This window comes from Lathamus discolor, chromosome 2 (assembly GCF_037157495.1).
Source record: "Lathamus discolor isolate bLatDis1 chromosome 2, bLatDis1.hap1, whole genome shotgun sequence".
NCBI lineage: Eukaryota > Metazoa > Chordata > Aves > Psittaciformes > Psittacidae > Lathamus > Lathamus discolor.
Genome location: NC_088885.1, coordinates 35256309 through 35280242, shown reverse-complemented (window position 1 = coordinate 35280242; position 23934 = coordinate 35256309). Strand labels below are relative to the sequence as shown.

Genomic DNA, 23934 nt, shown 5'->3' with positions numbered 1-23934 from the left:
ACCTGAAGAGTTGTTCAACCTTATGTGGAATCACAATCTTATGGTCTTAGGGAGTTACCTGCTGAGGGTTATTTCACAGATAAGACAATCAAATACTTGTACAACAGGATCACTAATAAAAGTGCAAAGAATGGGAGTTGGGACAACACTAAGAAATGCTCTCTCCATGGAGATCATTCCAACTAAGTGCTGCACTGTGCACATTAACAGAGATTAGCTCTGCCACTCCTTGCACCACTCTGCTGGACTGAATTGTTTCTAGAGAGGTTACAATTCCCTTTGGAGTCAGGGTTAATTTCAACAGTGATTTCAGGGGAGCCAAGACTTTACCACATGATCCAGCTAAAAACAGTTATTCTTTTCACTCAGGTACAGAAGTTCAAAGTTTCCTATCCAGCTTCAGGTTTTGGAGACAGCTTAAAAACAGGTGTTCCTCTGTTACACTTGGCTATTTTCTTCTGCAACCACTTGACCATATTTATCCCACAAAACATTAACTGAAATGTAAGCTGCAGACCTGACTGCTCTTCCTTCACTCACAAATAGAGGAAGAATCCAGGGGCAGGTGGGTGCCACATCTCTGTCCACAGATCAGATCCATCCTACCATCTGGTTCTGGAGTTGACACAGAAAAAGTGCATGCAACGTGTCTGGTGGCTGCATTTTAAACACTTGTAAAAACCTTTGGCTTATTTGGAGACGGGAATAAAGTTACACTTATTTTTGTGTGAACAATTCTTTACAATTACTTTATACTGTAAGAATATGTGTCTAAGAAAGTGTATGTGTATATTGCTAGGTTTTCTAAACCTGTTAAAAGTTTTACGATTAAGGTCCCAAATCCAGAGTTCACATCACAGCCTGATCACCAGATGAGGCTCTAAGCTTTGATTTTATCACATCTGTGTACTTAACCTAGAGCAACAAAGTCCTGGAATCCTGGCTTTTCTACACACAATGGTGGAACTCTAATTGGACAAATCTATACCATTGAAAGATGGTATAAATACACGCCTATAGCTGGTTTCCTTACGCCTGTTGTTTGTGCCCACCAGGGAACTCGTCCCATCATAGGTGTTTTAGTACAGCCACACATCTCTTAATTGCTGCTACAATTTTCAAGCATGGCTGGTACGGCAATAACTGTCTCACATATATTAGGAGATGGCAGAGAAAGCTGAAAAATGAGACAACTGCTAAAAAATTATTTAATATTTAAAAATGAATAATAACCTCGTTCTATTTGTGCCAGTCATGTGGCTTATGAAATTCTGGGACAGCAGGCTGATTAAAACACCATGAAGCTGGTGCATGGATGGCCTCAGTAAGACGCCCATGTGCCTCGAATTAATTTCTCTCAGCTGGATGAAGCTTGGGGCTCTGAGATAATACTGTTTTATTTTCGGTTTGGGGAGGTGGAAAAGGTTTTTGGGAGAGGACTGTCTCCCAGTTTCTGGGTTTGAATTGGTACCTGTAAGGTTCGTGAAGATAGTGCATTCAGCCACAACACTGGCCACTCTCAAATGCATGACTTCTTCAGCTTGAATGGGCTGTGAATATAGCATCGGCTACAAAAACTGGTGATCTCTTCTGATGATTTTTAGCTCTATATTTACTACAAAGGAAGACAAACTCAGTTGTTTGTGCAGTATTACAGTTAAACTTGTCTAGCTGGTATTACTATATAGATATCCAACTGATGAGTCCTACATACACACACACTAACACCCTCGTGCGTGCAGGATCGAAAACTTACAGGATTGTGATTTTGAAGACTGGGCATGTACAGATGCACTAAGAGCTAACCATCAAAAGATTTTGACAATTTTTCTCATGACTGCCTACATTACTGCCTGAGCCCAGGACTGGTGATCCCAAAATTCTTTCACCCAGATTCAGATCCCAGTTTTCTTTCCCTCTCACACTCATTCAAATTGATTAAGTATTACCTAATCCAAGCAAGAAGAGAGACAGCTCCTTCTTCCCAAAAATACTGGTCATGGCTTCCTGCTTTGGAGCCGCCTGCAGTCCTTGAGCCAGCTGGAAGTTTTATGTGTCCAGACAGAAGTGGATGCTACTCCCATGTCTGCCTTTCTCTTTCATGAGTTGTTCACTAAGTAGGAGGTACAAAGCCCTTTCCTACTGGCCAGGAAAATGCTCAGCCTCAGAGTGAAACCTTTTTATAAGTAATCCTTATTTTACCTAAACGTTAAGAAAACATAATGCTAATCTTCTTCTTGTGCCAAAGGCCGCCCCCATGCTACTGGGCCCTGTCAGTCCTGTCTGCTGCACCTCTGAAAGATTTTGTGATACGGCAGCAAGCCACAGCATACCTCATAATTTTCCTTACTGGTTGTTATTCTTACTGTACCATAGCTTTTGAATCACAAAGAAAACAGTCACTGTGACAAATACATTTAGGCTTTTGTTAGGTAAGGATAGTCTGTCCATATGTATCTAAAAGTCACTGCAACCTACTTAATTAGACAGGAGATTTTCAAGTAATGCTTTATTTGTGGGTGATCTCATCAGCAGTACACATGAACAGATGATGCACAAACCAGAACAGTTTTTCATACATAACATACACCTGACTACTGAGTGATTTATTGTTGAACTGTAAGTAGAGTAAGATCCTTAGGAATCTGTGTGAGGGGTTTCAAGATACAACCTTTGTGCCTTCACATAAGCAGAAGCCTACAAATCTCTACCATATTTAAAGTGTGTACATTTTAAATATAGCTATGACTTTTACAAACATCAGATTGCAGGAGGACCAGAGTCCTCAGCGGAGAACTGTCATTTGTTTAGCTCCATCAGCCAAGATGAAAGAAATGTTAAAATTTACTCTAGGTGTATCTAGAGAGAGATGTATTTACTTTATTTTTTGTGCCTATGAATTCCTTTATACACTTTTGTGTATTTTAGATGTATTTCTTCGACAAACATTTTGTTTGCATTTGTCTTAGATGGCTTTAGATTCAGGGTGATTTAAATTAAATGAGGTGCCTTCCACTTGGAGACATAGCAATTCGTAACACAGGACTGGAACATTCATACAGAACTGACATCTCTCCTATGCTTGTCCAAACCTATAGCAACTTGGCTGTATTTTCCTACAAAATTATATTCTAGCAAACTCAAACTATCAACTGTAAAAAACTGTAAAAAAACTCAGAAGAGCCTCAGTACATTTCTTAAAAATTACAGAGCTTTAAAACCTTTCAAAGAGAAAGCAAAAAAGAGTAGAGAAAGAAGGCAACAAGTACCCAGTACCACACTAAAAAGAAAAGGTTGTCTTAATGTCAAACCAACATCTACTTCTAAGCTTTAGCCGCATTCTCATAATCTTATCCTATCAACACCAGTGGAAATACAGATCAGTGATTACCCAAGGGCACTACCATTTTCCAGCAGAAATAGCTCTTGCATTTATTCAATCTTTTGGAAATAATCCATGGAGTTTGCAAAATTTTACAGTTTACTGCTACCAAGGTCACAGTAACATGGGTTTTCTTTTGCAATCCATCAGGAGAATCAAAAGACAACATATATCATATAGAGAGTATTGCAACATTAACCCCATACAACTGTCCATGGAGATAGCACTTGGTGCTGTTCATTGTGGCTTTATGGCAATGTGACTTGAGAGTAGCCTTCCAAATCATGCTTGTATGTGAAAGTCATATTGTTTCCAATGAAATAACATAGTACATACAGGCTTGGCAGATTCCTGACCTCTACGGTTTTTGACAGACTCCAAATTTAGGACTAAGAATGTCAGACTGACCCTGCATTTGGCAAGAATAATACACATCCTGGTTTTATCAAACCCTGCCATAAGCCTGATCTCATTTCCATAAAAAAATGTATTAATGTAATATTTGCATTTGTAATCAGGTAGAAAATTGAACTGTCCCTAATTTAATTTACTATGTTGGACTTGGAGAGTCAGTGAGGCTTATACATCATAAAAGGAAAAGCTAAATGAAATTGGTGGCGTGTGTATATGGCAGTATTTCGTATCTGTCAGAATACTGCAAATTACATGAGAAAAAATATCTAATAAAGTTCTGAGTTCAGTTGTTTGTCCTGTACTACTCTTATTGAAAATGTATTAAGCTGTTGACTCTGCTACTCAAATTAGAAAAAATATCAATGGCTTAATGCTATTATGAATCTGGCAGTACATGGGATAAGACTAAATCTTTAAAAGTTTGCAATGGAGGGTTTAATTGATTCTCCTAAATCCACATTCTTTTTCTCACACTTTCTGACCTCATTTCTGAGTCAGAAGCAGAGAGGGTGGAGTGTAATAATTCTACCCAGGCCATTTGACCAGGCAAGAAGCCCAAGAAAAATGATTTTTCCATATACTAACATTAATAAGTAGCAGAACCCTAAAGTTATTTTTCAAGACTTCAATTAGTATTTTGAATGTAACACTGTATAAGTTAAATAGTTTCGCAAGGCCCTTGCAGTATGGCTTCTCCTTGTAAATTATACTGATTTTGGTTCTTAGGCTACCCAATGCATCATTTTCTTTCACATTTTCTTTATGTGTATTTTTTGATTTTACAGTGGGTGTACAAAATGCTATAGAGTTTCTAGATGGAGATCACCCAGGTGATGACCACACACACTTTTTGCAGTAAGCTCAACCAAAATGCATGTGACTGGGTTAATACTGAGACAGATTCATCTTGTTAAGGTTCCTGAGCGTTTGTTCCTCTCCAAACCCTACATGGTACAACCTCCAGATTAGTGTCCTCCCATGGGGAAAGATTAGTACACAAGTGTCCCTCTCATATTCACAACTCTGCATCCAGCAGTAACATTCTGCAGCATGATAGTTCTGATAGCCAATTTAATTGAATCAGCTCCCCCAACAAGTCTTTTATTTGCCGGATTTTTTATTTTTTTTTACTACATTTAACATTTCTGTTACCCTACACTCAGGCTAAACAGGTTATTCTTTAAAAAATCCTACCTTTGTTTCCTACTTCTAGAAATCCACTTTACAGTGACTTTTGAGATCTCAAATATGCAAAGAGGAGACTATAAGCAAACACCTGATGCTCCAGTGCACAAACTCCAGAGTAAGAAGACTGCTGACCATCATGCCCTGCTTTCCTCAGGGTAAATCCTTTCTAGAACCCTGCTTTACTTGATCAGCAGCCTCTCTAGCACACTTTTAATTGCATTTGGACTTACATGTAACAAGAATACAGCAATGCTGACATAGGCTTTACCAAAACTTGTATCAGAAAAGAAAGATCCCAAGATAGCAACAAGTATGAATTAGCAATGGGCATTTAAATGTTGCACTGCAAATAAAACATCCTATCAGGCCTTTCCGGTATAAATGTGATCCAGTACTGTACCAGACATTGCTGCATATTTTTAAAAATTTCAAATGAAACCATGAAGAAAATAAAACTGTCTTTCTTACTTTCGACGGAACATTTCTGCAAATATGCAGCCAACACTCCAAAGATCGACTGGTGTTGCATAGCTGGACTGAAGCAAAACTTCAGGAGCTCTATACCACAAAGTAACAACCTGTAAAACAAAAATGAACATAAAAGAGAGTATGCTTAGTTACATAAGTACAACTTCATGAGTGCTGTGTATACAGCTCCCATTTAGTTTAATCCAAATCATAAATTTCACAAATTAGGGCAAACTGGCTTGGCCAGTGAATAGAAAAGGGCCCTGTAAGGAAAACCTTAGTATAGAGAGCTGCAGTGATGATGAGTTGGGAAATGAGACCACTTCATGTCAAGAACAGTCCAGTTCAGGGTACATCAAAAATACAGTAACAGAGTACAGTGTTGGTGTGATATCACTATATCACAGCACACTATGAGAAACACTGACACTTTTGCAACTTACAGGCCTCCAAACACTTTCCAGTGGAGATCTGGATTCTCCATAGAGCAAATGTTAGTCTACTTAATAAGTTCTTAAACTTTTGTGGATCCCTTAGATGTAGTCACCAGAGCCAAACTGGAAACAAATAAGCTAAGGAATGACATGGGTTTACCCACAGGACAAATCAGAAACTTGTCTGTCCTATGCCCTTCATAGTCTATGTGCTATTTTTTGTTAAAGGAAGCAGGTTAGCTCAAGTGTATGGGCCAAGCTGGGTGAACATGTCTGGGGCCAAGCTGGGTGAACATGTCTGACCCGTCTCAAAAGTTCTTGCTGAAGAAACAACTTCATTTTTTTTAAATCAATTTGATATAGATTAAGTCAATCCTCAAAGATGTTCCTTATGAAAGGTATTCAGTGTTGTCCACTGCGGCTTCCTTACACACTAGAGGTACCTCAAACTCAGTTTTCAACTGAGCAACAGAGCATAGGGATCACTGGCAGATTCCTGAGCTTTCTAACTGTGTGAGAGTCTCTGCCCATGTGCTACTGGTTAGACCAACAGTAACTTCTCTCAGAATTTATTTCCGAATGACACATTCTTTTCCCAGGGACATAAGCCACGTAAAGCGTCTGCTTTTAGGCTGTTCTTGTCCTGGTGGTCATGTTGCAACATGCTGTAGGCATCCAGTGGGAATTTTACTGGTACTGCTTAATCAATGTACTTTGATGTGTCCTGCATATTGGACCCACAACAGAGATGGGACAGTTTATATTTACTCTTTTGTTTCCCACACGTAGACCAAATACAGACAAAGCTGACTGTATCTTCAGTGTATTTACAGAAGAACACAAGGACCTTCTTCAGAGTCCTGCCTGATCTATTATGTTGATGGAATATAATCTCAGAGCCATGGGAGTATCCTGCTCCTGAAAACAGTTACAATACAGCCATAACAACACATGATCATCAGCTAAATATCAGTATTTTCTTACTGTGTGCTATAATTTAAACCTCTGACTATTAATCTGGGAGCACGGAAGGTCTCAGCAATTATTGCTGTTTCTCCTATAGTCACAAATGTTGGAGATGCAGCATTCAGAAGGAGCATGAAAAAAGCAAAAACACTGAAAAGGAGTAAGTGCAAAGACAAGAATAACTTTAAAAAGTATGTTAAGTAGGATAGTGAGTTCTGAATTTCAAGACCAGTACAAAGAAATGCGTAAGAAGAGTGGGTTTTTTTTAATGATAACAAAATAATTGTCTTCTAAGCAAAAATAACAATGGAAGTAATCAGCCGAATTTGCTGGTCAAAGCCAGCTGAAACAAAAGCAAATAAAACATTTATTACAATCATTACATGCCCTGACAGCCTTTGGAACTCCTGAATGGCTATTGAAGGGAGGTTCACGGATATTTGCACAAGTGGTCATATTTGCTAACAGTCCTCTTAAACACTTTGATCTCTATTCATAAAATTTGTCTTTGAAACAGTTCAATAACACAGTGCAAAGTACTGCACTGGCAAACTAGACTTCCAGGTACCTGTCCACAGAAACAGACTCCTGCGTGGAAGCTGGGCATTATTTAACTCCATTTGTCTTGTTCCTGATTTGGTACCATACATACCACTGGTGCTTTTTCCAAAATACTTCTCCTGATAAAAACCAGGAAAGTTTCTTCAGAGATGCACTCCAGGGAAAGAAGACAAAGGTACAGTAGTTTAGGGATTTTACTGGAGCTGCCCTACCTGAGTCACATGGATTTCCTCCTAAAACACATACGTATTTTTCCTGATGCAGATATAGCTCTGAAACTGAACTGCACTTTTAGTCTCCCAGTATATTTGTGGAAAAGCTTACTCAAGAAGCATTGCTTTGAGAAATTAGATATAACAATTTCAACTCATTATTGTTTGTCAGTGGCTGGGTGCGGCGTCAGAAGTAAGAGCTCTGTGATCTCTGATCTGTGGGAATACCGCCAAACCTCATGATTCCTGGTTTGAGATCCACATGGCTCTTCTCACACAGAGTGAAAGGGTGCTTTACTTTCCCCAATCCCCTCAGCCCTACCACATTAAGGCTCTGCGCTCTCACAGGCAAAGGATTAGGGGATGCATGGTTGTGTCTGCACAGTCTGAATACTTCTGACAATGTATGCTCCAAACTGCAGTCTGTTTTCCAGGGAAGTTGCTTGTTTCCAGAGAAGACTGTTGCAGCTTGTGGCCAGTCCCCAGGTGCTGGCTCAGGGGGCACAGTGCTGTGTTCAGAAGGCTGCAGAAGCATGCAACACGTTAGCTGCTTCTCCCACGTGACCACGTACTGGCATAGCTCCCCGGGCTTTTGTACCCTGTAACACTCCATGCACGCATATACAGGGACCTGGAGATTTTACTTCTGAGTAATTTGGAAACTTAAACATTTTCAAAAAAATATGTATATATTTCCAAAGTCTCCCAGCTAAAATTCCAGCAAATGCCTAATTGCTTTATAGTCAAAGAGGAAGTAATCTGTGTTGAGCTGAGCTGTTTTGTTATAGTCCGTCATAACTGTGTAATTATAAAACTGACCAAGTAACCTTTGTGGTTTGTAATAAGTAAGTCTGTGTTTCAAAATGTGAACCTGAAAAGGATCAAAATGTACTGAATGTCAGTTTGCATACAAGTAATGCTATGGATGACCCCTCTAGTGGTCAGGGTCTTCTCCTGAAAAGCACAGGATGATGCAGATGATGCAGTGGTTTTGACACAGAGTTTCACACTCTCTCTTACCATAGAAACCAAGAAAATATTTGTGGATATTCTATTAACATTTACAGATAAGTAGAAATGAAAATTATTCTGAACACAGGATATGGTGAGACTGAACAACTAGATCATCATTTCCTCTTTAACACAGTTCTGACTTAGAATGAAAAAATGCTTTGCTTAGGTAAGCCACACCACCAGTGAAACAGGCTCTCCCTGAGAGATACAGCACTTGATAAAGAGCTGCTTGATAAAGTCCCATTTTTTGGATGAAAAAACCCAACCACCTTCACTGGCACATTTCATTAAATTCTGTCTCTCCTGAAAGTCTGAGAAACATGTGATGTGGCACATGGTGATCTCTGTAGGAAAAGGAGTTCATGCACACATGTTGACAGAGATCCTAAATTCAGTGCAAGACTCTTGAATACTTGAGAGGTTGTAGGTTTTAGTGACCATGCCGCATCTTAGTCCTCCCATCAAATAAGCTTCCCTCCTTTGCCTCCTCCTTGCTTCTCCTCACCCTGCCTGGTCTATTTTGCTCCTCTCTTACAACAGCCAGGTTCCCCCCAGCTGTCCCCTGCCTCCTGGCTCCTCTCCCCTGCCTCTGCCTTCATACCACACGCCAGCGTACCCCCTGACAGTGTCACCCAACATGACTAACTCCCCCTGTTGCTCATGTGTAGACACTCAAGTGGACTCAGCCTGCTGCCCCACCATGTCCTGTGTGCTCTGCCTTCCCTCACATTCCCTGTCTGCTTCCTTCACACCCTCAAACTCCATGAATTTCACACTGTCCCCTCTTTTTCCAACTGCCTCAGAAAGCTCCTGGGTCAGATTAGCTCCTTTTCCTCCTTTAGCTTCTCAGCCCACTCTGCCTGTCCTGAGGATACCCTACGACATTTGTATTTCATTGTCTGAGCAACATACAAAAGAGACTGAGAATAATTCATACACTGGAAGGACTGCATACTTAAAGGAGTAACTATGCTCCTTTTCCAGTGCGTATTTGTGTTTTCACTACCCAGATAAGATGGGATGATGTGAGATAAAAACGGTATCAGTAGCTGCAGATCACTGGTTCTAATGATTTAAATGTCAATAAAGGCAGCACTTCAGGATGCAAAGAAATTAAATGTACATCTGAGAGGTATTAGAAAGGAAAAGGACATCTGCAAAAGTCTACTGAGACTGTGTCTGACCCCCTAAAGAAGGAAATGTGCTCAGTGAGAAGCAAGGGGACAGCTGCATTTAGAGTCAGAGAAGAAAAAGAACTTTATTTTGAATTACAGCTTTCTCCCTTATCATACATGACAGATTTTGCTATCCGGGATCAGCTAGCCCCAGGAGTTTCAATCCTGCAGTTCATGGTACCTGTTCCTGATGAAAAGTCAAATTGGTGGTAAGTATCTGCTCACTAGCAAAGTGAACATAAGACCTGGGCATTGTGTCAGCAGAGCAGATTTTAGCTTTTGGAAAACTGCTTAAGTTAAATGGATCTCACAGTACACAGCCCTTTCCAAATATAGTTGCTGTCTGAATAGCATACAGTTCAAAAAAGACAAACAGAGGTTTAGGGATGGGGTTGAGTAACATAGGCACAAAAGACTACATTTTGGTTTGCCACAGACTTTAAGTACAGACCAGTGCTCAGTTGCACAGCTACAGGAACAAAGCAGGGATCAGACTGTAACACAGCGGCTATGTCTGTGCTAGGAAATTAAATGGGACAGGAAATGTTCCTTTGGCACTGAGACCAACAGGCACAGAGTGGCCTATGTCCATATTATTAAATTCTCAGCCCCTCAAAAAAGGTGACCGCATGCAAACTGCTTATTGGGAATGATGTCTGGACCATGCCTAACTGTGCCTAGGAACTGTCTGGGGAAAGGCTGGTTGGCATGACTTAAAACCACGCCAGGAACTATTCTAATCATTTAGCAGTATAGACAATTGAGCTCCAGTACCCATGAACACTTCCTGGCACTCTTTAGTCAGGCACTCTTCAGCCAGTGAGTCACACTGTGGCCCTGGGTCTTCCTTTCACTCCAGAGAGAAAGCGTTTTGCTATGCTTCCCTCACCCCTGCTGATTCAGAAGGGGCTCCAGGAGGGCAATGGGGTGTGGGAGGCATGGCCCACTCCTCATCTCACCCAGCAGCTAGTCTTATCTTAAGCATGTTGTACAGGTCAGATGAACAAATGCTGCAACTGCTTGCTATCTATGAGGAGAATTTAACTAACTGGCCCACATGTAGACATCTTCCTTTTAGAGATCTAAAGCTGGAGGAGATTAATTCTACTCTAATTAATTCTGAGGGGGCTTTGAAGAGGCCTATAAATCTTTTAAAATACTAGCTTTCATAGAAATCATGCCACAAAGGCAATTAGCAGGATGCTTAAATTCATACAAAGCATCCTTGAATCCAAATAATATCCTTCCAAATATTTTGCTTTTGTGATTGTGGTTTCTACTGTACTTCTTTTGCTGCCGATTTTGTTAATTATATTTGCCATTAGACACTGGCTCATTTCATTGCTTAAAGCATTAAAGCATTTCAACCTCATGAAAGATTATTTGGAATTTATTTTTTTTTAAGTTCCCTAATATGGTTTTTAAACTCAAGTTATTTTTTTTTCAGTTCTCACTAACAGGGTTTTCACATTATCTTTGTGGCATGACTCCTTTTCATTTATTTTTGTCCTTTCTTTTTGAGTAAAAATGAGGCAATATACCTTATATATGTTGTAGTATCTAGAATATGGCTCTTTAGTGTTGCTTCATGGTCTCCCAACTTTACTTCAAATTGTTCAGGAGGATTCAAAGTGGAATCTTTCCAACTTCATTATGGAACTGCTACTGCACCGCTTCTGCTTCAGGTCTCAGACTCTAAAATGAGTTGCAGAAGCCTCTCCAAGCTTTGTAGAAAATTTCTCCTTAGATGTATAACTAAGCCTGACATTCGTCGTAGGCTAGCTGGGAAGGACAGAATTACAGATGGCTAAAAATCTGGGCTTGCAGCCTTGTATATTGATTGAAACCTGGCTTTATTCTTCACTGTGGAGAGATTCTCTCTCCCTAATACACCTCCCTCTTGCTTGCTGGAAACAGAGCACTGAATCTCCACAGAGTCTGAAAAGAAAATTTGTAATTTCTTCAATGAACCTGCTTAAAAATGGCTCTGATCTGACAGTGTAACATTACTTAAAATGAAGTCAATGTAACATCAAAAATTGCTTAGGAAGAATTTGCCACCAAGTCCTCCAAGGACACTGCAAAGACCAGTGGGAGCAGAGCACACCTGTGCCATATAGGGAAACTTTTCCGATGTGTGTGTTCCAGGAGACAAGAGAATGGGTAGTCTAAGGTGTGCTAGAGGGGGGAGCAGGGAGAGAAGATATGATGAAGGAATGGAGGGATGATGCCTCACTGCACCCTGCAGCACATCACCCAGCAACCTCCAGCATGGGGAAAGAGCTCTTTGAAAACCCACCTGTCCAAAAGGTGTAATAAGGCCAAGACAGGTGATGGTAGTGTAGGCTTTTTAGCCTTCGTACAATGAATTCAACACATTCCTCAATCCTAGTTTGAAAGAGGAGTGTGTCTGCTTCATGTGATGGCGACTGTTTTACTGTATTTTCCCATCACTATCCTTAAATCACTTACTGAACATTATGCATTTATAAAGCAAGTCTGGGACTCTCTTTATCTCTTAATACCTACCTATTACTGTTTCTTACTGTGATGGAGAAGGTAATAATCACTAGATTATAAAATGTACTTTAGTTTTCAGGGATAATTTCAGCTCAAATAATTATATTTGTCTAATCACTTTTTTGAGTACTGGTTCTTCACTACTGTAACTGTTTTCAGTTCAACTGCAGAGATAGGTATGGCTGAAAAGAACATTTCTTTCTTAGAGAAACATGACTATATTTTGTCTGTTTATAGAAACATTAAAATAGTTTCCCTTTTAAAGTAGAAGTGTACACTGGCTTTTAGAAAGCACTTTATTTTCTGATAAAAGGTTTAATATACATGAAAAATACATCCTTTCAAGTTCTGTGTGTCTCATGAAGTGAACATTGTAATAGCAATTTTATCTCTTTCAAGTTCTGTGTGTCTCACGAAGTGAACATGGTAATAGCAATTTTATCTCTTTATTCACATTTGACTCTTAGGTACAAGCTTTATTAACTGCTTTGTAAAAAACAGAAGAATTGTTGTTATTACTTCATTAAATTGTCAAGAAAAAAATAGCTATTTATAGAAGATGCAAATTCTGATCACATGTACCACCCACTATCACGTTATTTTAGAATGTGATCTTCTCTTTTTGATGGTAAGACATCTGTGCTTTGAAGAAAGAAAGATTTAGCATCTACTGCAAGATAACTTGACAAATAAAGAAGCCATTCATTTCTCTGATACACACCAAGGTAACCAGAATTTTGCTTTTTTTATTTCCAGGAAGAACCACATAACCCAGTGTGATGGTGCTGCTGAAGAATATTTCTAGGTACATCCGTTGTCAGTAGGAGTGCATGTGTGTTTGCACATCATGTGTGCACATAAAACACTAGCGGAAGATACTTTTAACTACATCCAGTGGTTTTTACCTCAAAAGTCCCTGTGCACTAAGCAGTTGTGTGCAACAGCTACTAGAAAGGAAAACTGGCTCTTGAGGTAATATTTCCAAACATTAGTGGTAATTCAGAACTCACCTCACAACTAATACAAGGAAATATTTTTCCATTAAGCAGGATGTTTCATAGAATTCTCTGCTGACACCACACAGAGAACATTTCTAAGAGAATTCACTTGAAAAGTGTTTTATCTTTATACAAAAAGTAAAAAGCAAAAATATTATCAGCAACACTGCTGTACCTGATCGAGAGCCCTCGAAACAGAAAGAAAGACTTGCCAGGGTTTGTCATGTATAAAATCAAAACCAGGACGCCCTTATCTCTGAGCAGAGCAGTCTTCTATGGAATATGGGACACCTCAGTTCTTTAAAGAAGTGGTTAGCCCTGCATGCAATGAGGCTTGTGCTGATATAGCAGTGTATTTACATATAGAGATACTTGACAACACTGAGAGGGACAGGCTTTTAAGAAAGTAGCTATTCTTCAGTCACACTTCAAGACTCAATAATCAAAATTTGTAGACAGAAACAGCAATTTCTAATAATCTATCTCAGAGCTGAAAAAACCACAATGGCATTAAGAAATAAACACCACTGACTTCTTACACTGATCAAGTCACACATCTACTGTAAGAAAGAATTCTGTCTGCAATACCAGAAGAAACAAAACATTAAAAAGGTGGCAGCCTGTGACTGTGCCTTCTAATACAAGTCTTGTTCTGGATCTCGACACATTTCCACTTGCTCAGTCATCTGTTGCTATTAGTTAGCTGGGGGAACACTCATATTCTTGAGTACCAAATCTTGGGCCTTGTTCCAGTTGCTTTGTTCTACTCTGTGTCTTTAGGTAGCCACAAAACCAACACACCTAGCACCCTAATATTCCCACTGGGTGGCATCCAGTTCTTTTACAGTCTCCCACAGCACTTACGCCCAGCCTCTGAGAAAAGGAGAACATGTAGCTCTAACTTGTGCCAAGGACCAAATCATGGTCGGCTGCATGTTAAGATGCCCTGAAGCTGCCCTTGTGATTGCCTGGTCTCTTCCCAAGTTCATCAGACTAGAGAATCTGAGCCTTACCACTTACAGTTTGGCTTTATAATGAAGACCAGCTTTCCAGTGCTACTAGAAAACCAGAGTCTGGTTAACAGAAAAAGTCTTCCCACTTCCTTGGGTTCTGTGTCAGACTTCAGTTCTGAACAGAAAAAAAAGTAACTAAAGCAAAACCATGAAGGCCACCACAGACCTCTCTCCCATGGAACTTGGGCCCATTTCTGCTTCAAACCATGTTTAACAAAAGGAGATGATGCAGAAAGAAAATACTGCCTCAAACAATGGGTTAAATCCTGCTGGTTCTCCAGGTGAGAGTCTTTAACGCGGAGTCTACAGCTGCTTCCAGATGAGAAAGAAGATTGAATTAAAAAGTTTTCAATGAAACATGACCATCAAAACTAACCTGAACAAATGAGTCACTCTCAAAAAGAAACAGTCTATACCATTTTGAGGCAAATGTAACCAATGGGTCAGAGTTTAACACAGACTTCGGTTAGCATCCTGAACTGATACAGACTACTATGAATAAAACAAAGTTTTTCAGCTTAGACTCTAAAAAATGGAGAAACTTGGTGCAAAAGCCTACTACAAGAGACTGTTTTCAATCAGTTGAGAATGAAACTTACAAACTAATGCCAGGATTTGAGTTAATGACCAGAGCTGAACAAGAAAGTAAGGATAAAAACAGCAATCGGGGCATATAAGTAAGAGAAGTGTACTTGTCTGCATACAGCAGGGTGAACACAGGATATGTGTGCACGAGTGGGTTAGCTGCTGAGTAAGGGCTTACCAGAAGGCACAATGAACGTAAAATAAGCTCAGTCCCAATTAATCTGAAAATATTTATCCAGATGTCTTTTACCCTGAAAGTCTGACATGGACAAAAGTAGTTTCTGGCACATCTAAAATTAAGATATTTGTCTGGATAACTTATAAAGCCGATATGGTTGGACTCGATAATCTTAACAGTCTTTTCCAACCTAAACAATTCTATGATTCTATGATACTTATGAGAAATTTCATATCTCTACTACATTTTAGCTACAGTTGTTAAAAATTCTTGTTGTAACTTTGGGCTCTCTTCACTTCTATGTCCCATCAACTCCTAGGAGGAGCACTCTACCAGCAGCAATAAGAGCTGTTACCTTTCCCCCACAGCACAGCATGGTATGGTGGGAGCTCCTGTAGCACCTGATGTAGTTATCATGCAGCCACACAGCTCTCCTTCCCCGTAGCAGACTGGGACTGTAATCCCCTGTTGGAAGTGCAAACTTGTGATCCTAGTGATACAGATGCCAGTGAGGTCTGAGCAGAGGCCTGAAGGCAAATTACCAATTTCACTGATAGCCTGGTATTGCATACAGCACGGTATATAAAAAGGCTGGTGGAGTAACATCTGTCAGTGATGCTCATGTGAAGCAATAGCTTACAGTTAAACCTCCTGTATTACAGGAAAACCCAAAGAGAACCCAGGGTTGCAAAAAAGGCAGCTTCTCTGCAGTAGAAGCTCCTCTTGGGATGTACCTGCCCTCACTGGTTCACAAAGTGCACACTTCAATCCTACTGTCACCATGATGGCTGACATTTATTCCTAAGGTGCAAAGAACTTGGGCAACTTTAAACACTGCAAATACATTCTACATTTGAAATTGAATGCAATAGACTTTACTATGCTTTTAAATAAATGTATGGCTTTGAACTAAGGAAAGTAAAAATGTAAATGATACTACAGAGATGAAACACTTTTCCAGGGCTCCTTGAAATTACATTTGGGAAACCAAACCCTCAAGAAACATCTTTCTTTCTAAAACAAATGAGAAAACAGGTTTGGAAATACTTATTTCCACCAAAAACAAATAAATAAAAAAATCCGAATTTTCTGAATGCAGATGCAATATGTAGATAGGTGTATGTGTTTATACATACTTAAACATACCACAGATCATTTGAAATAAGTTTTAAAGTAAATACCATCAGGACAAGGACCTGCTGCAGACATGTAATTTCACAGCACAACCAAGGACAGAAAGGACAAAAAGCCTAAGGGAATTCTTCAGGCTGTCTGAATCTCATATTTAAGTATCTCTGTGAACTTAAGACCAATAAAATGCCAGGCACTACCTGCTGACTTCCCAAGGCTATGAGCTTTGTAGGCATCTTTACTCATCAAATGCCTCTTTTTATTCTTAAAGTGTCTGTGGGTCTGAAGTGTAGCTCGTCACACACATTAGAAAGGTCTGTGCTGTAGAAACAAGCAGCCTCATTTCATCTGAAGCACTACTGTGTGTAATGCATATTTAGGCAGACAGATTTCTTAGGTACCAGGATATTCTCAACAAAAGTCAATATGGAGTCCTAGCTGGTAAAGCATGCAACTAGAGTGATGGTGGAAGCAATGTGTATTTCATCCTCATGAACATCGTGTACAAATGTTATTATGTTAATCTCAAAGTGGAAACTCACCCTGAAGGCGACTTAATTGGCACCTTCTACATCTACAAAGCAAACACTTTGACCACCAGGCCAGGGATTTTTTGGGTGATAGATCTTTCCCTGCCTCTGCTGAAGCCAAATCACTATTCTGCCAGGAGTATATGAGTCATGGGGCAAGACTGTGTCTGAAAGTAGCCGAGTGCTTAAGAACAATCAGCTGGAAGGGGCAAGGAGTCGAGTTTCTGGATACTGCTCTCTGGAATGTGTATGCATTTTACATTAGACCATCACTGGATAAAAATAAAAGCAGGCATTAATTACATTAACCAGGCTGGATTCTACTTTGGATCTAGGCAGATTGTATTCCATCTCTCTGACTTTAATGGATAGGATTAATAAAAACTCTAGAAGAAGAAAGCACTTTGTTTTATTCTGTGGAGAAAGAAGCAGCATCTCCTCCCTTGTTACTTGATACACTACTCACCAGCCAAAACTTAGGATTCACAGTACAAAGCGAAGCCCAAGATCTGTAAAGAACCCAAAAGAAAATTTCCTCCACTTATAAACACTACAGGATTTTATAAACTGTTATTAAGTATCTGAAGATTTAGCAGAAATGATAAATCAGTTGGTCCAATACTAGGACTAGGCTCTATTTCCCAATTTAACTTTAAAGTATGATTAATTTACATTATTTTCAAGAAGCCAGATTCTAAGGGAAATTAGTTAGAGATAACATATTGTATCAATTGGATGAAAAAGATCTGAATTAGTCTAGATCACTGAAGACTCTACTCCAAAGTGGTTATAGATTTATTAGAAATATAAATGTTCTATTTGTGAAAATAACGTGGTAGAACAGACTTCTATAGATGATGCATCTCTCTCAAAATTGATACAAAGCATCCTATTCAAGCTAAAGAGATAATAGCTGAAGACAATACAAACAGGAATGTTCAAGGTAATGAGTGCTTTCATGTTACAAGTTCTCATGTCTGAGGGCACTGCATCAGGCTAAAGGACAATGAGATAAGAACAATATTGCTAGTTACTAACAAATAGCAGATAAAAGAGCTCTTCTGGATTCTGATTAAGTGACAGCATTCTACACATTCCTGTGAGTTGAGAAAGTTTGCCTGAGAACAGCAGCTATGTTACATGTGAAGTACCACTAAACAAGCATATCTCTTATGTTTTCAAATTCCAGCATGAGTAATGGCTCTTTCCCTCATCTCTTCAACTTGAACAGAAGCTCCCTCTCTCCTTCTGGACATGCAGGAATAACTTGCTGTGCTTCAGTTTCCATTAAAACATATAAATGTATATGCTGAAAGTAAAGAGAAGTTCTGTAGGCCTCCATGGCTGCACGCCAATGTTTACAATCCCCTGGGTGGGAAATGACGGGTGAAAGGCTCTCCATGGCAGGCTGCAGGAGTCTTTGCTGTTGCCGCCAATGACCTTCCGCCTCTGTTTTCAAAGTAGCTCCCTTGTTAACCCCTTGCACACTGTGTGCACTGAGGCCTTAGAGAGGAAACACTTCCTCTGAGAGTCCAAATCCACTTCCAGGCATGTCTTTGACAGACTTCAATTTCAGCAGTGGTTAAGTGATTGTGGACTAATGTATGTGCTCTGCATCTGCTGTTGGAGCTGTGGCATTGAGACGTAATTTTAATAGTCCAGAACTGGGTTTAGCTGTTCTGAATGTTACAAAACGAATGTTCTCACTTTCAGGCAATCACATCAGTTTATGGGCACAGGGGTTGTAAAACACTGGGTGTTCTGAGTCTCCAGGAGAGAAGGAAACAACCAATTTACAGAGATACGTTTTAGTTCTCTCTGGACAACAAGTAGCAATGCTGTTTGCTGGTAGCAGCAATACCTTCTCCTGAGGTCTCCCTGGGAGAGAAGCGGTACTTAAAATTGAAGACAGGCTGACCTGCTATTGGTGCAGTGGACCACAAGGGAGCACCTGGTGTGGAATGGTGGAATGGAGATCTATTGCTTTAAGAGGCTTTGCCCCACTCCTGGCTGAGAATAAAATACACAATATTCAGGAGATCTCCTCCTGTGTCACATCCCTTTTGCTGCTCTGTGAATCATTTATGGCTCCTAACTGTTCAGGAAGAGTCCTTATAAAAATGATAAAAATGGATAGAGAAAAAAGGCTTTCTAAAATGTTTATTGCAATATGTAATCCATTCTTGAAAAGGGAGAATAAATCAAATGGGAACTAATATTCAAGAACTAGTTTAAATGTTTTACTCAGAGAGAATGTCAAGAGATCTTGCGGTATCAGCCTTACTACCAGCTGACCTTGGACTAATCTGTTTCATAGTCTATATGTGTTTCCCCATCATCATCATGATGCTTGTCCATGCCTTTTCTCCACAAATATCTGTTCTCAGAAGCAATCATTCCATGCAAGAATCTCCCTACATATTCCCTGCAAAGGAATAAGAGTTCCTGCCACCTCCAGAAAACTTTCACAGCATTAACAGCCGGATAAGGATGGCAACATTCTACTCCCCTCCATGAACTTTTAGAGGAAGTCCTGTAAACAATATCCTTATACAGTCAGGAAATCCTTCGATGCATGGCTCTAGAGATGCTGAGCGGTACAGAACAGAGAAGCAGTGCTAGATGCTAGAACTTCTGCACAGAAACCAAGCTGAAGTGCCAACAGCCCTAGGATTGACACAGACCAACAGAACAAGCTGATAGGACCTCATCTATTCTTCTGAGGCAAAAGATGTCATGCATCTTTTGCTAATGAAAAGGTTAATGTTATTAGGCTGTGTTAAAAAAGCCAACTGGACATCATATGAAGAGCCCCAACCTAACTCCAAATATGCATGTAATTTCTACTGATTTCAGTGGAAGCTCTGGGTGGTTAGAGGAAGACGTCTTCAGATCGTGGAATCATTTATATTTAGATCTCTCCTCATTTTTTATTTTTCAGTATTTTAAAAAGTAGGTTTAGAAACAAGGAATTAGAAATAACCTATGTTTTCTAGAAAGTATACAATTCCATTTAAAAATACTATTTTTTCTAGGAAAGTGGCAATTAGCAAGGAAAAGGTATTTTTTATGACAGAAAAAAAAAAAGAGTACTTTGTTTAGAGTATTTTTCTTTTTTGTTAATATCATGAGGTTAAGTTACTGCTGTTTAAAATCATTAATGACTGTAGGATCAGAAACTAAGTGCTTTCAAGAGCTAACAGTAAGACTGTTTTCTAAAAGGATACTCTCAGGATGAATTTAGACCAAGTTAGATTTTGTAATATAAAGTTTTTACAAAACAGGGGGCTAAATGACCCCTTCTTAAGCTTTTTTATTTACAAAGCATCTTTAAAAATCAGATAAACTTTGTTTTGTTTTCGGCTACTGCAAGAAAATCTGAAAATAAAACTTGCTTGAAGAGAAATGGAAACAAGACTAAAATACCCATTAACATAATCCAACAAGGAAAACAGAAGTGAACAGCACAACCAGTAAAAAAAAAAACAGAATAGATTTTAAATCTTTTCAGTTACAGTAAAGGTGTTACTGGGAACAACAAAAGAGCCCTCTAGTGCTTCTTCTAAATCACTGAAGTCTTGAGGAGGGGCTGAGGGAACTGGGGCTATTTAGCCTGGAGAAAAGGAGGCTCACATGAGACCTTTCCACTCTCTATAACTACCTGAAAGGAGGTGGTAGTGAGTTGAGTGTCGCACTCTTCTTCCAAGTAACAAGTGATAGGGTAAGAGGAATGGGCCTCAGGTTGCGCCAGGGGCGGTTTAGATTGGATATTAGGGGAAATTTTTGCACCAAAACAGTTGTCAACAATTGGAACAGGCTCCTCAGGGAAGTGGCTGTGTCACCATCCATAAAGCTATCTAAAAGACATGTAGATGTGGCACTTAGGGACACGGTTTAGTGATGGAATTAGTAGTTCTAGGGTAATGGTTGGATGCTATTATCTTAAAGATCTTTTCCAACTTAAATGATTTTATGATTCTATGAAGTGTTAGTCTAGAAACCTGCCTTGAAATCGATTATGTAGAGACTCACAGTATGTCTTAAAACAATTCTGGGATGTAATCTTCGGGCTGAAAAATAATGTAGAGTCCTGTGGATGACCTCTTAACCATCCTGTTGTTCCTGTTCTAGGACTGGGAAATGCTGTATACATGAATGCTGTACGTTGTAGCTCACATGTCTTGTACAAACGTAGTTTTAATTGATTACATCTCAGGCAAGTACAAAGTAGATTACTTATCGCTCCCATAATAAGTGATTTATAAATCACTTCTTTTCCAAAGTTTAAAAGACTTGCCTTGTCCTTGACTGGAAAAGGAACCAGTGTAGTTATGGGAAATTAAGCCTATTCTACTTAATCTCTTTTCCAGTTAAGTTTTACATATTTTATGATAAATAGTAGCTCACTAGGTTGCATGATGATATGATTTTTCATTTCATGAGAGAAAAAGACAAATTTGTAATTTGGAAAGGAATTTTGGTATCAGTACATTTATGTTGCTAAGCATAGACCTGCTCTTCAACTTTGCTGACTTCAATGGGACTTCAGGAGTCTCATGCCTGTCAGTGATCAGTAGTTAGCCACACTCACCTCTACCACAGATTTGACACTTTCCTTCATCTAGTGTTTTTACACCACTTTGATGGCTTGTTCCCAACTGACATCCCTAATTGTGAATAAATTACATTTATAGATGCCATTAGAGACTGGAAATAGATAGAGGTTCTTTAAAGCGAATAAGAATTAGTTTCCACATGTGGTAGGATACGCAATAGTTGGTTATAAGGGTATGAAGAAGGCATCAATACATAGGAAACAGCACATATATTAGTGAAAACTGAGTGATTTTGCACCTTGGCTTTTACTGAGGGAAAGAGTCCTTAGAGACTCACATTCCTTCTGGAAGGGGACAAGCATCAGAAGCATCATGTATAATACATTCAAGCTTCTCGCATGACCTGTTACTGAAGTCATCTGTGTAAGACCCTGTTTTCAGCAGTTTTGAATGTCTCCAGCATTTCACTGATTACAGTAACATTTTCCATGCTTGATCTCTCTGGAATATACTCAGGCCTATTGGAATATTTCAGCTGAAGCTGTTAGGGGGTTTCCATGAGTGAGGCTAGGGAAAAATACATGGTTCACCCATCTTAAATTCTGGTGACCTTCTTTTTGAGAAGCTCTGGTGCTCTCATGTTTTAGAACAAGGACTATGGAACTTGGCCTCTATGTCAAGGAGGTGCCTCTTGCCATCCTTTTAAAACTTGGCTCCAAATTTGGCCATGTCATAAATTTGAAAACCAGCACATGCTCAGTAAGGATTTATACTGGTTTAACTACTGCACTTCCAGGTGGTTTTGCTTGCAACAGGTATGCTTCAGGCCAGCTTCAGGGGGCTCAGTGGGACTTCATGGCATGTCAAACTTTTGACTGAGTGCAAAAAGCTTGTCACTCTATAAATGATCTGTGCCATATTTGAAGAGGAACCTATCAGACTCAGCCACAGAGATGAAAACAGATGGACACACTGTGGGAGGAGAGTATGAAAGCCAGATTAAGAGAAGAGATTAAGATATCCCCTTGTTGGGCTGAAGAACAATGAGGAGTGAGAGTGTGTGTGGAGAGCTGAGGTAACTGACACTGACTGAGAAAGAAGACTATGAGCTATGGAGAGAAGGAGGAAAAATGACCAGTCAGATGTGTGAGACTCGGATCACACAAAAACTTTTAAAGGAGATAGAAGCTGATGAAAAGCCTGCAGCTGAGAGCAGTGGAGACTGTGAAGCTGTTGAGGGGCATGTCAGGAGCCCCTGAGTGGGAGGGCAGACTTCACAGAGGGTTTGGGGAGGGAGCTAGATTTAGTAGAGAAAGGAGACTGGCTGAAGGAGAGGTAGAAATACAGGCTTGTGATGAAGGAACAGCAGTAGTTCTGTGTTGGAAGATGAACAGGAATCTGGGAAATCCACTGGCAAAGCATCCTGCCTTTTTCTAGTGTAATCAGCTATTTATGACAGCCATCCACTACAGCTACATATTCTGCTAGCTCAGACTGAAGAATCTATGTGACTGATCCATAGGTTCAGCCCTGCTGGTAACCAGCGGGCATATGAATATAATGCCAAGTGAAGAAAGTTAACTTTTAAATATACTTTTATTTTCTTACAGAAAAGAACTACACATGCACAAAGAAATAATGGAATATATGACTTCCATATTTTGCAGCTAAGACCAATCACAAAAAAATCTGCCCTAAAACCAAAAACACAAACAAGAAAAAAAATTATGTACCTAATGCCAGGAAGAGCATGAGAGTTGAGAAGTGAAAACAAACCTGTGGCAACAAGGGCCACTGGTCACTGGAAGATGTCCAAGTACGTCCAAAAATGCTGTATAAATATATGACAATTTAAGCTCCTAACAATTATTTCTTCCCCATCAACTGAACTAAGACCTGTTGAAGCTGCAAACCCTGTCACTGGCTAGTGCAGTTGGTTCTCTTCTCTATGCATATTGATAGTTTTCACACCAACTTTCATCTTTCTTTGGAGAGGCTGCCTAATATCTGCAAGGCTATTTTACCTGTAGAAGAAAAGAACAGCAACCTGTTCTTGTTTCTTGTCTTCTTTGCTGTGTACTAGTAGTAGCAAAATCATTTACGACATTGCATATAGTAAATCAGGAGTATAAAACTTCCTTAAAAAGATGCCAATACCTTAACTGTTTATAGCTAGAAAGGCAATGAAAATAGAAACCCAGTATCAAACTAGCATGTTTATGCAGCCTCCTGTTTTTATCCAAGTTGTAATGCTATACTGCGGCTTTTCCCTAAACCAGATAACTGTAAGGACTGATTTCATTGATGAGTTTAAAAAGGCAGTATTCACTGCTACTGAGGGTCTCCTCCTTGCAGCTGTTGCTGTGATGGGCTGTACTTAATGAAATTTTCTCCCTCTTCCCTCTGAAAACTTAATACCTATAATTTAACATTTAAAACACAGCCTCCATTTAAACATCTTACCACAACAAAAATGCATATGCATTGACATAATTTCATTTCTTGTAACAAAATCATTAGATTCATGCAGCAACAACTGAACTGCTCCATACACAGTATATAGTTAAAACTGCACAACTGAAGCCAAAATATGCACAGCTAAAAGGAAT

The 23934-nt window shown here is 39.5% G+C and overlaps 1 protein-coding gene across 2 annotated transcripts in view; it reads right to left on the bottom strand.

Moving 5' to 3' along the window:
• Positions 1-23934, bottom strand: part of CDK6 (cyclin dependent kinase 6) — a 139892-nt gene that overhangs the window by 38501 nt on the left and 77457 nt on the right. For both annotated transcript variants that reach the window (XM_065666368.1, XM_065666369.1), the window contains exon 5: positions 5453-5562. In XM_065666368.1, coding sequence (XP_065522440.1) covers positions 5453-5562 — 110 coding nt within the window. The remainder of the gene's footprint in view (positions 1-5452; positions 5563-23934) is intronic.